The sequence below is a fragment of the Rhinolophus hipposideros genome (genome assembly GCF_964194185.1).
Source record: "Rhinolophus hipposideros genome assembly, contig: HAP1_SCAFFOLD_525, whole genome shotgun sequence".
NCBI lineage: Eukaryota > Metazoa > Chordata > Mammalia > Chiroptera > Rhinolophidae > Rhinolophus > Rhinolophus hipposideros.
Window position 1 is genome coordinate 1 of NW_027669197.1, and position 19,114 is coordinate 19,114.

Here is a 19,114-nt window from a genome sequence, read left to right on the forward strand (position 1 = left end):
GAGACCAAGCAGTTTCATTATACCTGGTACTTTCTCATATTCTTGTGCTATGGAAATCTGGCATTCCCAGTCTCTCAGCTCTTCTTTCAACAATGAGGCAAAGGGACAGAGGTGTGCCCTGGAGTGAGAGTGCCTGGGTTCAAAGCCTGCCTCCGACCTTTCCTCGTGACTTTGGGCAGGTCACTTAACCTCTCACCTGTGGGTGTATATGTGAGTCTCAGTTTCTGCATGTGCACATGGATGGTAAGCAGAACAGGGCCTGGTGTGCATTAAATAAGGATTGAATGAAATAATATCTAAACTGAGGGCCGAGCCTATAGTAAATTCTTAGTAAATGGGAGCTCTTCCCATTCATACAGAAGCTTCTTACTAAATGGGTGGTACCAATGAAAGAGAAATTCAAGGAAACAAAATTTGCTTCTTCAAAAAACCCCACTTGACAACAAGCTGATTTCTCCATAAAGGCTGGATTTCCCTACTGAACCCAAGATGCAGGCGACCTGGCTTTGGGCCTGAAGTGACCGGGGACTTCCGCATCTTGCAGCCCTGCACCCTGCAGCCTCTGTGTGTCTCGGGCCACCTCGGGTACCTTCTTCATTGGGAATCTGTATATGACAGTGGTTTTTTTCTTTTATTTTTCCTGTGGGTTTTAATGTAAGGATTAATAAAACAGCGTTTGTAGATGTCTTTGAGCTTCCTGGAAGAAAGGCACTCCAGGAGGTGATAAATTCTCTGGCCTGGATAATCTACTCATGAAATATGGGACTTTGAAAGTGTGAGAAAAATCTCAAATCACTTTGACAGCATTTTAATTATAGTTGATTTGTTTGCCGCTAATAGTGAAAATGCTGTCAGCATGATTTGAGATGTTTCTTCCACTCAAAATGTTATACTTCGTGTTTTTGAGTCACAAGGCAACATTTTAGTTTCCAGATATAACCAGAGTAGCTCAGTGAATGTGTTGGAATAAAGGCAAAGGATATAAAACGGACCAAACATTAAATTCCTCAGAAAACATAATCACAGAGTATGTTCTTCTGAACATGTAACGTCAACTTCAGGTCCCTCATTCATTTTCTCACTCAACATAAAGTTAGTGAGCCCTCCTATGTGCCAAGTACCAAACAAGGTCCTTGCCCTCATGGTGCTTATTGTCTAGTATGGGACACAGATTCTAAACAAATAAACAAGCATATTGACAAGACCTTTACAGATTATGGTAATAGCTGTAAAGACAATAAGAGGGTGGTGAGATAGAGAATAAGAGTATGCCATCAGAAATAGGGTAGTCGGGGCAGGTTTTTCTGGGGAGGTGACATTTGCACTTAGATGAATGTGAGCAAAGTTACTAGCCAGTAAAAAAAGCTAACTGTATTTGTGGTCAGAGAGAAGAGAGGCCCAGAGGCTGGAAAGAGCATGTCCTGTGTAAACTGTGATGTCTTAAATGTTTTGTGATACAAGTGGCATGAAAGGAGGCATTGCCTAGTTGGCAGAGGTTATGGGTTCAGGACTTGAGTGGGTACAGATACTCTGATGTATAGATCTAAATCACATAGGATGGGTACCGCATTCTCCCTCAGAGCACCCAAGCACTCACCTGTGATATAGAAATTCCCTCACAAGCCATTTTTAGGGACATCCACAGAGGTAGATTCTGGAAAGGGCTAGACATTATCCTGCCCTGCGAGAGGGGTCTCAGTATGGTGACTATTCCAGCACAGGCTCCATTGGCTAAGCCAGCCTTTGGTGGCCTGCCGGGAAGTGTCAAGCATGGATAGAGTTATGGAAACGAGAAAGCCTCTTTTCATGTTTGCCTAGGGATGAGAGGAAGAGATGAGACTGTTGCTTTTTCATATCTCTCCCGTGGACTCTTAAAATTAATTCCACTGTTAAGATTCCCACGCCCCAAATGTGGGTTTGGGGAGAGAAATTAAGACTTTGAAGTAGAGCAGGAAAGTATAGAAAGCATTCTGTAGACAAATACTCAACCCACAGATGTCAGAATCTGTGAGGAGAAAAGTAAAACGGCACTCAGGGAAGCATTTTAGAGAGGAAAAAAAAAAGAACTGGGAGTAGAGATGGCTATTTCAGCTTAGGAAAGTAAATAAATAAATAAAATACTAAAAGGTAGTGGTAAAGCTTTGAAAGGAATTTTCTCATTTGGGGGGGATTATGAATAATGAAATGCAAACATAATAGTTAATATGTCTGGTTTATGTTTCCTTCCGGAAAATGAATAATGTGTTCTAAGAGGAGCAGCTTTTCAGGCTATCCTACTGGACTGTTGTGGGGGTGAGCCCTGAGTTTGTACCCCAGATTCCTCCACCAAGTGAACGCTGGTTATTAGATGCTAGCAGCAAAGCCATATTTATTCCAAAGCCACAAACTTTCGAAGCTTCTGAGAGCTTCCACAAATGAATCTGACAACACTGAAATTTCTGAGGCGATTTACTCCAGCTGTGGCAAATCCCTAATAATAAAAAATTTCCCCAAATGAGTCAGTCACACGGGAGGTAAATGAGACATTCTGTGTGAAGTCAACATGTCATTTGGTGTGTGCCCTGTATACAAAAGGCGAGCCAGAGACCTGCTGGTTAACTGGGGCTTGTCCACAGGGCACAACCGGCATCCTGGAGGGAGGGGAGATTTTAGCCACCAGATTGGAACTCTCTCATAGCTTTCCCCTCAAACAAACCTGAGAGGAAAAACCAGCTTTTCTAAGAAGTTCAAGTAAGGACTGATTATTTGTTTCACAGAAGGATTCACCAGAGGGACCCTTTAGCTAACAAGTTAGCTCAGAGAGAAAATTCATAATACCATTGATTTACATGAAAAGTTTTTTCTCAAAAATGCATCCCTTCGCGCTGTGTGTATGTAGATGTGTAACGATGTATTTGTAACTGCATTACTAAAAAGGATTTGGGGTGGTATAGCCATTGAGGCAAGCCAGTAGCTGTGGCATTTGCTGGGTAGCCCCACTGCAGCACGGATCATGTTAATCTCCAAAATTACTACATGGATGATTAGGCAACCGGATAAATCCCTCCCACTTCTGATGAACAAGCCAGTGGGGTGTCAAGGCTTCTCCTTGTCCTTCCTAGAGAAATTGACATCACTAAGACTGGAGCTATCTGGTGGTCTTAAAAAAAAAAAAAAGAAAATCTTTTTAGGTATTTAGAGCTATGTCCCTGGCGGTATTGTTATGTGCTCCCACAAGCTGTCTTGTGTTTAGTCCTTACTGCGCATCTGTGAGGTAATGGTGAGGATGGTGATACTTGCTTTTTCGTCTGCTAAATTATGAAAGCGGGTTTTTCTTCCTGAGCTCTTCTACTTTGAAAAAATGTCTTCATGGAAGAAGTTTTATTTTATATATTTGTGGCTTATTAGAAACACGTAGGCTTATTGTGAACAACTCAGATACAGAAGAGAACAAAGAAAGTAAAATTTACCAAGTATCCCACCACCCATAGATGTCACCACTGTTAATATTGTAGTATATAGTCTTTCAGACTTTTTTCTCTATGTGTATGCAAGGATAACACACACACACACACACACACACACACACGTATGTTTTAAAACATACTTTTAAAAATGTCTACTTTTTTTCAACCTAACAATATATCATGGTCATTTTTTCTGTAAAAACAAAAAACCTAGAGCTACAACACTGCTTACCATAGCAGCGGAGCATTCCATTTCATCTATATACCAAAATGGATTCACCCACCCTCTGTTTTTGGATATTTAGACATAATGCTGTTTACAAACAAAGCATCTTTTTGCTTTCCATATGCTTCTTTTTATATGGATACGCACAAAGCTGCATATGTATCTTTGTACAGATCTGATTGTTTTCTTAGGAAAAATTCCTAGCAGTGGGATTGCTGGATTAAAGGGTATGTGCATGTTAACTTTTGTCAGATTTGTGCCAAAGTGCCTTTCAAAATGTTTGACCAGATACACATTCTGGCTTATACTACACCTCTCCTTACTCACTCTTTCTCTCAGGGAAAGTCTCTTCTGCTCAAGGCTCAGGATCTTCACCTCTGAAATGGGTATGAGGCTACAACAGGCCACAATTAACATTTATTAAGCACACACTGACTGCCTGTGGGGTAACCAATATAGATTATGTTGGTCATTTACATCTCACAACAACCCATAGAGAAAGCTTCAAATATCCCTATTTTACTCTTCTTTTCCCCATTTCTGAGGCTCAGAAAGGTTAAATAACTTGCCTGAGGGCACACAGCTAATGAGGCTGGAACTCAGTTTTGTCTACTTCCTCGATGGGAGGGAAGGGGACTCTTTCTTACAGGCCCATGCATTCTCCTCCTGGTGAACCAGGTAATGTCTGTTTAAGGAATCCACGTGGCTTCTCAACATTGTGCAGACTGCTCAGACATCACCATTACTCAGCTGGGAGTGACTGTCCAGCAGTGCTTATACGTCGTTGTGGAAATAGTAAGGAGGGAATTTCCAGAAGGTTTGGGGAATTTCCTTTGAGAACCAACTCAGTGTCTTCACTTTTGTGTTGGAAGTGAGGAAGCATGTTTTCAAAGTCAGCACCATCTCCCACACTGAAATCATCACAGACCTAAAACAGATTCCCCCACCCGCATTGCCTTTCTCAATCTGTGGCCATCTCTACAGAGCTCCTGGGGGAAACCCTGCCATCTCATCTTCTCCAGACTTAACCAGCTTCTGTGATTCATTTGACTGTAGGCTTTCAGCTCTCGGGGGTAAAAGAATAAACGAATCCTGGTCCACTCCTTATACTTCCTTCACAGTCCTCTTTATTTGGAAGTGGCTGAGCAATCTGAAATACAGCTCCTGGGGGCTGAAGGGAGGCCTCAGGCCACGCCGGCTCAAACAAGCCACTTCTGCAGGTAGCCAGCTCCCACTGGCCCTGTGTGTGTGGCAGGAGCCAGCAGGCACGTCCCAGGGAGGGTCGCCTTCCCTCTTTTTACCCAAAAGAAAGAGTTTTCTTCGTTGTTGTTTTAACAGGTTGATGCAAAATAAATAAACACGGAGAGAGGGGGAGAGAGCTGGTTTTCAGTAAATAATCAGCAGTTGTGATAGGAGTGTTCCCTGGGATCCCAGAGCAACAGCCCAAAGGAGCACAGTGAAGTTGCCAGAGCACATACCAAGGATGAAAGTGTGTGTCGATACAGATGAAATGGCATAGTATGTTTGCACCATCCGTGAAGCTAGTCCACCATGCCTTGGAGGTGTCTTTCCCCGACCAAGGCCAGTTTGATTATGTTTGGAATGAGCTCAGACCTTAGCCGCCTAAGGAAGGGGGCCTGCTCTGCCTCTTGCTGAGGCTAGGAGCTCTGTGTTCACAGAGGCGAGTCCCCGGGGATTCACCCCTGCTTTGGGAGAAAGGTTTTCATTGCGTTATCTAACATGATGCCGATTCCTTTCTAAAATGTGTTGTTGACAACACACGCCGATGTGAATTCAGCAGAGTTGTCTCAGGGAGGGGGGTGGCCCCTGTTTGAGGACTCGTTGTCATTAACATTTAAAGAGAAGAGAAGAGGGGACAACCCAGGAGAAAACTGAAATGTGGGGGAGGAGGCAGGAAAATAAAAATATCTCTGAAACATCCTCCGTGCCTGGCTCGGTGCCTAGCACCTTACATATGTTTTTTGTTCATTCGATCTCCATCCCAACCCCTTGAAGTGGATATTTTTATCCTCCTCTTACAGATGAAGAAGTGGGTGCTCAAAGGGGTTAAGTAACTTGCAGTGACACACAGCTAAGAAGAAACGACTAAGATTCAGAGAGATCATAATGGAAATAAAAATGGTGCTACGGAAGGAAGCAAAACATGTTTTTTGGAGATACTTGTTCGAATGATGTTACTGCTCTTAGGTGGGCAAAGAGATAAGGCCTTAAAATCTAGCCCTCGGCGGAGGTGCTCATTCTCTCTGGGGCTTTCATAAAGCAACGTAGCTTCCTATATCTGTGTTTGACAGTCTACAAGCAAACATAAGTGACCTTGGTATTATATCAATCTGAAACACCTGAGTGTCTCGAAATGAATGGAGAGCCCATGAACTGGAGTGAGATGCTGGTCCTTTTCTTCTCCTTAAAGTGATGTTGTCTCCTATGTGTCCCTTTCCGCCATCCTCACCTAGGTATGACTTCATTGAGATTCGGGATGGGGACAGTGAGTCCGCAGACCTCCTGGGAAAGCACTGTGGGAACATTGCTCCCCCCACCATCATCTCCTCGGGCTCCGTGCTCTACATCAAATTCACCTCTGACTATGCCCGGCAGGGGGCAGGCTTCTCCCTGCGCTATGAGATCTTCAAGACAGGTCAGTGTGGTCATGGGTGGAAAGCTGGGAGCTGGGCGTCTTAGAGAAGATGGGACACCGTCATCTGTGTCTGGCCATAGGGTACTGTGTAAGGGAGTGTGTCATAGTTATGTGCCTCATAGACGGAGCCCAGTCGGTTGACACAGGTGGTAAGGGGTTACAGTTTTATCCAGCCTGAGCAAGCTGGTGGAGAGAAGAAAGGTTCAAGGTGAACCTAGAGACAGCCCCAGATGAAAATCCAGTTTAGGTTATCACCTAACCTGAGAAGCCAAATTGCATGATTAGTGCTGGGTGCTACCTGGTGGGCAGACAAGAATTGTTTGTGACATTGAAAGAGTAGTGGCACCAATTAAATAGCAAAACACTTTTGGAAAGAATTTGATTTTGTGTGTGTTTAAACAGCACAATGATCTTTATGGAAAAAAGCAAAACTTGGTTGAACTTCCTCCTAATTACTTCAGGGTGTAATGTTGCCTTTATTTGGAATTACCTGGAGCAGAAGGACATAATCTTTTCAGTAATTGTAGTCTCTAAAGATCTCACTATGTCCTGTCCCCTTCCTGAAGGGATCATGCAGTAGCTTTTACATTCAAATATGGCTCCTAGAAATTCCCCTGGCTGATCTATTTTACAACTTCTACCCATGAAACCCCCACTTCCTAAATGCCAATGAAACAGTTGCTCTGAAAAGCGATAAAAAAGATAGCAGAAAAGGAGCCAGAGAATGCTGCACATCAAGTTGACCACTTTCTTTTCATCAGGTCCCCCTTGGATTACTTTAGGCCCTGAGAATATGGGCCAGTGCTTATTTCCATAGCTGATTTGAGCCAACTTTCATTCACAAGACACCGGTTCAGCATCTACACTTAAGCACTCCCAGCCTCATGCCCTTCCCTCCTATATGTGCGCTCATTATCTTGAGACTAAGTGAAGCTTAGCCTCCAACGCTCCCCTCTCTGGGCCTGCTCTGCCACCTAGCAGGCTCCCGCCCCATCTAATGAGTGTGCTCCCCTCTCCAGCAGCCTAAGTTTTGCAACTTGCGGACAGAGTCTGGTGAAAGGGGAGGCTGTCAGCCTTGTCATCGAGAGGCCCAAGTCCGGCGCCTGTTGAGTTCAGTGTGAGGGGAACTATTCATATATATTTTCTTTTTCACTAAACAGTTCTTGAAAGGAAGTGGTAGCTGCTGAAAGCACTTTTTATATCCACTCTGTCTAAATATTTGTCGGATTTGTCTGCCTAGGAACAAGAACGTAGAGTCCAGTGAAGGGGTGGGGCTGAAGGAACTGTGTCAAGCCAGAGTAGGAGCCCGGACTGTCCCAGGGCACACGTCCCAAAAAGGTCCATCTGTCTTGTGTTATCATGCTCCTGATTGCATGAGGTCACAGACACTGACCATCTGTATCCAGTGGCTCAGGGCTGGTGTGAGGCTCCCGAATAGCTTGATCCACATCCCCTTGAGTCCTACGCAAGACTCAGATCGGTCAGTGCCTTCAGCACTGGTGGAACTCTCCTTATACCGTTTTCTGCTGGGGACAGTGGGGAGAGAAGAGAGAGAAAGGAATGGAACAGGGTGTTCTTCCTCTTCTAGTGGGGGAGACAGGTGTGTAATAGACGCACAGTAGATGTTGTTGGGTGAATAAAGTACATAGATACGTAAATTGAGAGGAAAACTATGATATGAAGCAGAATGAGTAAGCGTGAAGTACAGGTATGACGGACATGCTATGGTTATGAAAATGAGGGCTCCATCGAGTGGCTTAGCAAACAGAATCTGGGAAGTCTGTTAGATAGCAAGGTCCCCAGTGCTAAAGCTGTCACTCAGCTTCATTGTGCTGACCGTGACAGGAAAAAGGGTCCTAGCAAGATCTTCCAGGGAGCTGGCCAAGGGAAGTCAGAACAAGGCGAGCAGAACCGTTTCAGCTCATCTCTGTTTCCTGCCTCCTGACTTAGTATTTCGTAAAGGACGATGCCATGTTCTCCAGAAGCCACAGAAAAAGTGAATGTTAACTCTATCCATAATGAAAATTTGAAGGGACGATGTTAAAAGATAAAACACACACGAGGATATTACGTATCAACCCTGCAGTGCTGTTTTGAGGACAGACTGAAGTAGGATTTCTAATGAAGCAGCCAATCTGGCCTTCCTGGGAATCATAGTGCCAGCCAAGGGTGGTGGCTTGAACATGGAGAAAAGGGGCAGCCTACTTTAAGGACTGGGATGGCCTAGACAAGGAACAAGGAGATTACTGCAGGGGGGAGTTATCTCTGTCTACAGCAGCCATGATTCTGGGGAATGGAAGAAAGAAGATGAGAGCCCAGGGGTTTTCTCGGGGACCACTCTCACCTGCTGTCATGCCCACTTGAAAGAGCAACTCGGCATGAAAGTCAACCCTAGATAAAACACATTCATGTGTGGGGGTGCAAGTTTCACACTGAGAAGTTTAGGAAGATGAACATTCTGCCAGGTACCATGCCCTGCACCCACTGTTGGAGTCTTGAAAGAAAATATACCAACTTTATGTCATCCACAGAACATGAAAGAAATGCATGAACATGCTGAAGAAATCCAAACAAACACAGCTATGTTTGCTGGTCAGATTCATAAAGAGAAAGAAGGGGGAACTGTAAACACAGATACACAAATAACCATACAGAGGACTCTGGGAATCTTTGATACCACAATGCCCTGGCAAGACTCTGCTGGAGAATTAAAGTGACAGACATAAGCCCATCCCTCGGGGGACAGACAGGGACATGTGGCTGGAGTGGAAAATTCATGTCTGCCCTGAATGAAGTCGTTTTTAAAAGAGCCTATATATTACCAGACTGTCCTCATATAAACAGGTAAACCAAAACCAAAACAACTTGCAAATTTAAAGGATCTCAGATCACCAAATCATGAGCAGAATGGAGAAAGAAGTTTTTAAATCACTTAAAATGTGACATTGGAGACCGAATCACTGGAAAATGTGGGGTTTTGTGTTTGTTGTCTAATGCTCCTTGGACCAAAGTCTGAGATGAAGTTTTCTTCCTGGGGCTCAGTGACATTTTGGAAACTGAAATCTTTGGGGTTATTCACAGATAGAGGAAACCTGGCATGCCCCCTCCCCAACTCCCTGAGTTGAAGAACTGCATTCACCTTTTGTGGTCAGGCCAAGCTCAGCTGTGGATAAATCCACCATGTTTTAAATAGCTTTATGCATACAGATTCTTCTTCTTCTTGTATGCAGAGTTACTGTAAAATTTACAGTGGAAAAACCTGGAGTGGGCATTTTTCATACCAGAGTTCTTTGGTATGAAATCATTCACTGCAGCCGAAATCCCCCAGCTTCTATGGACCATCTTAGCAATGAGTGAACTTGAGTATTTGTTGACTGAACTATTTTTTAACCTTTAATCCCTTTAATACATCACAGAAAGGATCTTTTGATTAGGTAGATATCTACAAGATTCAACTTTTGTCTCAAGGATCTCTTCTCCACATTTGATATTCAGCTGCCTGTTTTCTGACATTTTGACCACAGTCCAAACAGTGAGATGGTGTGATTCCAGGTGAATTCATGATTGTAATGAACAAGTTTGATTTTTCTGTGTAAAAAGGATAATACTGTTTGTCTATCTCATTCAAAATAAGCCAGAGGATATACCCATGTATAGCCATATGTCAGAGACAGATACACACTTTAAAAATTTTTTTACCTAAGGATGTCAGATTGAAAAATTCTGTCCAGTCAAATACAAGGACTCAGAACCCTAGAAAGTGTGGATACTTTTGAATCTCACATTCTCCAGGCCTCTCTTGGGCTTACAAGATGTCCATTGTGGAAACCCCTATCCTCCCTGGATAGAGGGACCAAAGAAAGATTCTACCACAAATTTCCCACTCCCAGGGGGGTGGAGATTCCCCTTGCCTTGGAAGGGAAAGACCATAGAGCAAACTCTAGGAGAGAATATCAGGATGCCTTTTCTAGCTCTGCAAGCAAGTTGTGAACAGAGAGTTAATTTCCTTTGGCTAAGTGGCCCTCATGAAGAAGGCTGCACAGCAGCCCTAATCTCTAACCTTTTTAATATTCCTTTCGGCCCCCCAAGACCTGCCAGCTGGCTTGGCTTTGTCAAACTGCCTCATCCCCGATCATTGAGGAGGCCCTTGGGAGCTAGAGGCTTGATGATACACAAAGCTGGGGACTCTATGGTTAACAAACTGGGGGAGGACTGTCTACCTCATCCTTCCAGGCTGGGCTGCCCACTGGGCTGCCTTGCCCCTGAATGATGGAGTAGAGGGCTGCTGAGATGTGACACTTACAGAGCCTCCAATGAATCCTGTAAAGGTTAGCTCTCACCCCCGGTGTCCGGGGTCCTCACTTTACCACAAAGCACAGTGCTGGGTAGACGGCTGAAGGTGATGGATGGGTAGGTAGGGATATTGGAATTTCCTGCCTGACGCCGAAGAAAGTTGCAGTCTGTCTCCCTTGCTAATTTGCATGGCACCTTTTCCAAGTCAGACATTTGCCGCTTTCCAGAAAGCAATCATCAATAAAGAGACTCATGGAGGGGTCTCTGCAGGAGCCTGGGATAAAGACATCGCTGCAGGCTAAGATCAGTGTATTGACATTACATAGTTATATTTCAGTGGGATCCCCAGAGGACACTTCCTGCCAGTAAACACCTGGTTTATTGAGTATTTCCGTGTTTTTTTCTTCATGTTTAGAGTGCCTATTATCCTCCTCATAAATCCTGCTACCTTTTTTAATTTTAAAATCGGAACATTGTGTAATCAATTGTAATTGTCCAACATATACATGCATCACAATAACTCAAGTCACTGCCCGCTCTGTGCATTGTCGTGGGCCCATGGTCTGGTCCACAGGGTCCTGGGACCATCCCTTGGCCTCCCCTGGCAAATGGTGGCTCGGATAAAGCACATGAAGGCCCTTTTAATATAACTCCATCTAGAGGCATTAGGAGATATGGTGGCTGTAATCCTTTTACAGCTCCCCCAGCCCTCCAAGCACCAGGATATGACTGTGCACTGCATTTAATAAGGACACCTCCGTGAGTCCCAAGAAGACAGACACAAGAGCTTCGGGGAGAAACAAGGCCATCCCCAATAGAAAGGAGCCAGAAGCCTTCCAAATGTCAATACACTGCCGCCTTTTTCCAAACTTGCTGCTGGAGCGGCCTTTAACATGCCCAACGCCCTGCTGTGATCCACCGGCTACAAACGTCGATTGTTAATTGTCTGGCCACTACAGAGCAGCTCGTTTTAATATAGTCATGACATGAATGAGACCCAAGCTCCCCTTTACCCCTCCCCTGAGGCACCTTGGATCTTGGAGGGAGAAGGGGGCACTTAGTTGGCTCTGGTACAATAGGGGCTGTGTTGAGGTCAGCAATAAATAAGGGGCAACATTGTTTGCCCTGCTGGCAATCGGCAAGCCTTCCTTAAGGATTGAAATAACTTACATTTCTGGAGCAAGCAGCTGAGTAATTGAGAAAGAAGACTCTGTTCCTCATTTCAAGAGAATCTCTCTCTCTCTCTCTCTCTCTCTCTCTCTCTCTCTCTCTCTCTCTCTCCCTCTCTCCCTCCCTCCCTCCCTCCTTTCTACCCCCTCCCTAATTCTTCGTTGCTGTTTTTACTCTAATATGTAACGTAAGCTCTAATTTCTCTCTTAAAGGGTCTGACTTAAGGGCTTGAAACGTGAATGTAAAGTGTACGTTGCTTCAAGGGCCACTCCAGCAGAAACAAATACCTCATGAGTAGGGGGATTTGGGCCCAAACATTTAAATAACCCATATGACAGAAGCAGCTAAGGAAGGCATATTCCTCTCTACTCTTTTAATGCTACAGTTCTCGTTTACATACAGGCTCCGAAGACTGTTCAAAGAACTTTACAAGCCCCAACGGGACCATTGAATCCCCTGGGTTCCCTGAGAAGTACCCACACAACTTAGACTGCACCTTTACCATCCTGGCCAAACCCAAGATGGAGATCATCCTGCAGTTTCTGATCTTTGACCTGGAGCACGACCCCTTGCAGGTGGGAGAGGGAGACTGCAAATATGATTGGCTGGACATCTGGGATGGCATTCCCCATGGTGAGTGATGTCACTCTCACAAGGCACTTCTCAGTAGCTCCACCTCTGCCTGTTAATTGCTTTAGTAACAATAGAGAGAGAGAGAGAGAGAGAGAGAGAGAGAGAGAGAGAGAGAGAGAGAGAGAACTAAGACTTCAAAGCTCCTTAGGGTTTGTATGTGACCCATGATGACTCTTCTTATCCTTCACCAAGGATGATTTCAGAGACATTGCAGAAAGGCAGTTTCCTTTCTTGGAAATAATTTTTTTGGAGAAAGATAGGAGGAGACTGAGTAGATGTTTAGATGAAGATGAGAAAACCTATAGGTAATATTCTTTTCTGCTCTAAATTGTTGGGATTTCCATAAAAGTAACTCAGTGACCGCCTTCTGTGCCCACATTGGGATAGAGCCAGTTGGATGAGTTTTGAATTCTGGCTCTGCTGTTAGCAGCTCTGCAGCCTTGGGCAAGTTACTTAACCTATCTGTCTTATCTGTATAAATAAGCTGTTGTCGTCATCATAAGAATGACTACAATTTCATCCTTATTAATATAGTCATAGATGTCAAAAATGTGCGTCACCCAAGGCCAAGAAGACCCAGGAAGCTGTATTTCTCAGGGGGAGACCAACATAAGGCTTGAGTCTAGTCAGTATCGAGGACACCAATCTCTCACTGCGGTAGCCATTTTAAGTAGTTTGCGCTGTATGCGAGACTCGATGGCTAAGCAGTTTCATTTCCTGAGAAAAGCATAAGATTTAGTCATAACACATGGGTTTGAGACCCAGCTCTGTTATTTCCTAGCTGTATGAACAACAAAAAGTCATGTGACCTCTCCAAACCTCAATTCATTCTTCTGTAGAACAGGCATTATAATGATACCTTTCCAGCCCATCTCTCAGTGCTATGAAAACAGAATGAGACAAGGTCAGGGAAAGTATGTTTAAAGTGCAGGAAAAATATTGTTCTTAAAACATATCTTTGGTTGTTCTTTTATGCCGGGGCATAGAAAGTGATGGTCTAGAGAATGACTTGCAATTGTGGGAAGGGAGAATATATTGAAAATGGAGTTGGACATTTCCATATCTGCTGACCTCTCTTTGTCTTGCACCTCAGTTGGCCCCCTGATTGGCAAGTACTGTGGGACCAAGACGCCCTCTGAACTCCGTTCGTCCACTGGGATCCTCTCTCTGACCTTTCATACAGACATGGCTGTGGCCAAGGACGGCTTCTCTGCACGTTACTACCTGGTTCACCAAGAGCCCATAGAGAGTGAGTTGGTGGTTGGGGACCTCTGTCCTGCCCTTCCGTCAGAGCTGTGAGGGTATGCAGGGAAGACAGGCTGACCTTTGCAAGAGAAGGAAATGGGAATTCTACAGAGTTTGGAATGGGATCTGAATTAGGGAATGGTAGCTGTAGCTTTTCGCTAGGCAGAGATGACTGAAAATAGAACAAATGCTGATCTGGCTGCTCACTGCTTTAAAGCAAACAAAAGTATGTGTACCAAGAATGAGTGATGCCCAGGGTAAGCTGCCGGACCATCTCAAGAGAATGAGTTTTCTCATTCTCAGTTTCTCATCTGTGAATAAAAGCCTCAATTTTGTCATCTGTGAATAAGAGGAAGGTTAGTTAGGATATCTATATAGAGACCCCTCCTTTGCTAGTATTTTTTGAGTCTGGGACCGTTTGTCTCCCTTTCCAAACCTCAGTGGCCATTGTCAGAAAACAGAGCACTTTTAACTCTATATCTGAGTATATATGTTGACATTAAATGTCTCTGGCCCTGAGTGGTTTCTCTCGCTAGGCTGCTACACTGCTTGGACTTTCACTGCATACGTCACATAAACACAGCTTTTTGAGCTTCAGCTATGTGCCCGGCACTATGCAAAGCATTGTAAGTGTAGCTGTGACCCCAGCAGTTGTAAAACTTGCCAACTAGGCCATCAGTCTCTTGCCCCGTGCTCCCTCTTTAAATCAACTTCTTTTGGACATGTGCTTCAAATATGCTGCCATTTCCACTTAGAAACCCGAACGATAACTTTAAGGATGAAAGAAACACTTTAAAGATGATTAGAGCTCGGGAAATCCTGCCAGGGTTGTAGACAGTGTACCACATGCTTACCTTACAGATGTGGCAGCCTGGCCGGCTGGAAAGCTGATGGGTTTTGTTCTGGGTCTTGCTTTTGTTTTTTTCTTCAAAGATCTCGTGAATATTGAGTGACAAGAAAATAGTATTGCAAATTACACCAAGTTCTGCAAATGGCAAGTACAGTCAGAGAGCCAAAGAATATGTTTGATACCTGAAAAGATTGCCGGTCCTTGTCAGTCACATGCACACACAAATATTGACCAGTGTCTGTGGTATCCATTGGAAAGACAGTAATTATACTGACAGCACAAGGTCAGAGTAAGTGACTTCTGGGGCCATGTCCCTAGACAGGTGGCACAGGGGAATGTCGGGTGACATGCATGTACTCATAGAGAGGTCTCCCAAAGACAGGTATTTATTGCTTTGTAATGTCTGTCTTCTGTGCCAGAACTCATGAGACACTAGAGTGAAAACAAAAAAGAAAGAAGCAAAAGTGCCTTCTGGGTGTTTATTAATAAAGCAGGCTTCCCACGATGCGTCAGCCCACCCAAATTGCCACGAGTCTATCACACATGTACCTGTATTTCAATAATGTTGCATCTGCAAGCACCCATAGCCTGCAGCACCAAGAGTTCTTGTGCTTTAGATTGTATTTTTAATTTGTATGATGATTCTTATTTATCCACCGCCTGATTTCTTTTAGGTCCAATTTAGTTTCTTTCAGACCCAGAGGGGTTGTCAAGCTCCATGACTTGGCATAGTTTTAAAAATGTGAGTGTATAATGAGGTCTTTAAGATGAAAGAGTCCCTACGAGGACTTGTCCCTCGAAGGGAGCCGTGTTTTCAGGTTGAAATACCTAACTCTGCCCTTGACTATCTCCATTCCTCAGACTTTCAGTGCAATGTCCCCCTGGGAATGGAGTCTGGCAGGATTGCTAATGAACAGATCAGTGCCTCATCTACCTACTCTGATGGGAGGTGGAGACCTCAGCAGAGCCGGCTCCATGGTGATGACAATGGCTGGACACCCAACTTGGATTCCAGCAAGGAATATCTCCAGGTACTTACTCAGATACCAGAGGGTATGCAGTTGTTGTGTATGTACTGGTGGGCAAGGTGGGCAGCTCCTCTGCTGGAGTGAACAAAAGATACAAAGACTATAAACACAGCATACTTGAGACCACCATTCATCCATTCATTCAAACAAATACATGTGCCAGGCAATAGGCTGTGCAAGACACTGTGGTAAGTCTGGGATGAAATGACAAGTGAGACGGACACGTGCCTGTCCTTGTGAAGGCCTTGGAGAAGTTGTTTGGCCAAGGTGCTGTTTGCCCTATCATTATAAATATCCAAGGAACATTCTATGAACAGATCCAGATGTTCCTCATTCCTGGCACAGGGAGGCATCAGAGACTCAATTGGGGGGAGAAAGGGGGACATCGTTTTCCTAAGCGCATCTTCCTGTGTTGCTAGCTGAGCATGGCACCTTTTCATGATCTCTGTATTTGGAGGGAATGCTGCCAGGAAGGTTTTGCACATAGCTATCAGAAGAACACATGGGAAAATGTCACTACCAGGAATGAAACTCTAGTTGCCCAGAAACTCTGCAGCATCTTTTCACACTATTGTTTGCTTCTTTCTGAATAAAACTTGCAGCTCATATTGAGTAATCCTCCCTTGCATGACAGACTGGTCTAGTTCTCGTCCCCAGGGAAGAGCTAGCTTCTAGTTCTATGCTCAAGCAATGACTTTTATGACACATGGCAGACAGCCTTGTGACCCACTGACAAGCCTGTCCTAGCTCTGATGCGACACGGTGACCTCTGTTCTGAGGAGGACATTGCAGAGCACACAATGGGAAAGGAAGAAAGACCACTTAGAAACTTCCATGGAGTCCACAGAGATTCTCACGGTATAACCCTAAGGCTATTTATCACTGCTTCTTCAAAAATCCTTCTCATCCTGCAAAGCTTCCAGAAAATTCTCCATGATGATAGGCATTCCATTGATTTTACCCTTATTCTGGGATCTTAATCACATACTTTCTCTTATTGCTATCCATCTGTTTAACATGCACATATACAGCACCGGGTACTTCTTTTGAATGCATAATACTGCTGAGCACATATTAAGTAGCCCATAAATCTTTGCTGCATCAAATTTTACTAGTGTGTGCTAGCTAAATGTTGATGACACGGAGGTTGCCATTAAGAAACACTGTGGCTGGCAAAGTAGCAATATCCAGCACTTCCCAAAGGGGCTTGGTGTTGTGGGAAGGGAGGTGCCTCAAAATGTTGGCCATCCTCCTCATGGAGCCAAAGGTCAGGACTTGGTACATAAGCCTAATTGCTTGGGCAGACTCTGCATGCCCTTTGACCCCATAGTGACCTGAGCGACTAAATACACAATGGAGTAAGGGACTGAGGGGAGGGAGACAGCCCTGAGCTGAGACTTTTGCAACTAGGGCATCATAAGTGAATTGAATTGAATTGGACTGGATTGGAGTGGAGTGGATTGGATTTAGCCATTGTTCCTCTAAAAGAGCTTCTGCTTTTGCTATCCAAGGCAGTCTATTGTTTAGTAAGAAGGGGTCACACTTCTGGATGTTCAATGATTCCTGGAAGGTAAACTTAATACTGTCCATTCAGATTTGTGAAAAAGAGAAAAAATAATAATAATCAAGTTACAATTTTAAAGGTGTCCAATTTAGTGCCAAATAAGTTTAGTTTAACTGTCCAGAAGAGTTGCAGACTGGTCCTTTGTCACCAGTCCATGTGAGTGAATCACAGGCAGGGGTTGCGAACTAAGTATTGCAAATGTGCCCTTTGAAGAAACAGCAAGCTGCTGCCCTGTGTCGGGAGTCATGGCCCCCTTACTTCTCTGCCTCCCTTCCTCAGGTGGACCTACGCTTTCTGACCATGCTCACGGCCATTGCAACACAGGGAGCCATTTCCAGGGAAACGCAGAATGGCTATTATGTCAAAACCTATAAGCTGGAAGTCAGCACGAATGGTGAAGACTGGATGGTGTACCGGCACGGCAAAAACCACAAGGTAAACCCATTTCCCCACCTCCAAGGTGACTGGGCTGGGATAAGAGGAGCATCAGGTTGACCTCACACAGGGGAAGAGGCCAAGGTCAGGGAAACTCAAATAATTGATGGAGGGTGGGAGCCGCTGGCCTGGAAAATAGTCTTTCTTATGCTAAAATGACTGGAAAACACTGTTTCTCCGACAGCCTGGCTGCTGTTGCATCTTGTGGAAGAGACAGAGAGAGACAGAGAGAGGGGGAGAGAGAGAGAGAGAGGGAGAGAGAGAGAGGGAGAGAGAGAGAGAGAGAGAGAGAGAGAGAGAGAGAGAGAGAGAGAGAGAAAGAGAGAGAGAAAGAGAGAGAGAAAAAGAGAGAGCTTGCAGAGTGCTCGCTGACTGCAAATGAAGGAGAAAATGTGTTCCCCGTCCATGCGTCCTCACACAGGATTCATTGAGCATTTATGGCCTGAATCCTTTCCCCATGCTGGGTGAACAATCACAAAACCACATGAAACTGCAGTTCAGGAGTTACCAAGGTCTAGAAATGAAAGGGCACAAATCCTGAGAGGGAATCACAATGTCTCGAAGAAGAAAGAGGAGAGTAAATAATGAGGAGAAACTCAGTTTGTCGGGGATGGGATCTGAACTGGCAATCATGCTTGGCGACAAAGCATTGAACTCTCTCGGCTGGTGCTTTCAGTGTCTGTGGCCCCTGGAGGTGTGTCCGGGTGGGGCTTTTGTTGTACATATGGATGAATGTCTGGCACTCAGCTTTCTTCAGACACATGGCATCCTGGCAGTGAATAGGCCTGCAGCTGGCGTGGTGACGTAGTGGCTGTAAGATGTACTCAGCGTGTGGGGGGCCGATTGGAAATGGCCAGTGGTCTCACCTGGGCAGGGGGAGAACTCTGTTTATCCTGTGCTGGCTCTCAGGTCTAGAAGGAGAGTACTCATCCTCCTGTGAAGGGAACTGGGGACAAAGGAAACAGGGGTCTTCTCTTTAGTGCTATAGTTCTGCCAGGCCCCTGGTTGGGTTCTGAATGATCAAAATGGGACACATGTGGCCACACCAAGAGAGGCCAAAGATCTTTTCCAAACAGTTTCCTTAGCTCCTGTCACTGTTCCAAAGCAGCTTACTCTTGCTCGTGCAACTGGAAACTTTAGACCCAGAAAATCCTGAGCTATCACATTGGCACTGTTTGACTTGGGAAACGTGAGTTTTTAAAGGAGTAGATTTTTAAAAAAATTAACATTACCATAGAAACATGGCACCCTTCGTCTGAAAATTGTGGCTCCTAGATATTACTAGGTATCCATACACACATACACGAAAATTACCCACTTCGCGGACAGAGAAAGCGAGTGAAAGACTTCCACACCTTGACATGTAGATCCACATCTCATTTGTCATTGACTTTGTTTGTTTCAGGAAGAGTGGCCAAATAGCACTTGGAAATGGCAAGCCTGAGTCGGCTTTGGGTGCCAGGAGCACTGTGGACTGAGTCCTTAACCCATCCCAATCGTTTTTATGCCTTCTTTATCCACCCAACCTTTTCAGGAAGAAACTGGTAGAGCCCAGAAGCTCAGCCAGG

At 44.7% G+C, this 19,114-nt stretch overlaps 1 protein-coding gene across 1 annotated transcript; it reads left to right on the top strand.

Moving 5' to 3' along the window:
* Positions 1-6,146: 6,146 nt before the first annotated feature.
* On the top strand, positions 6,147-17,546 carry LOC308495660 (neuropilin-2-like; the record flags this gene model as incomplete). The annotated part of the gene is made up of 5 exons (XM_081080634.1): positions 6,147-6,328; positions 12,194-12,424; positions 13,518-13,673; positions 15,381-15,550; positions 17,391-17,546. Coding segments are annotated over 5 exons (895 nt in total), but the record flags the coding sequence as incomplete, so codon positions are not given.
* Positions 17,547-19,114: the final 1,568 nt, after the last annotated feature.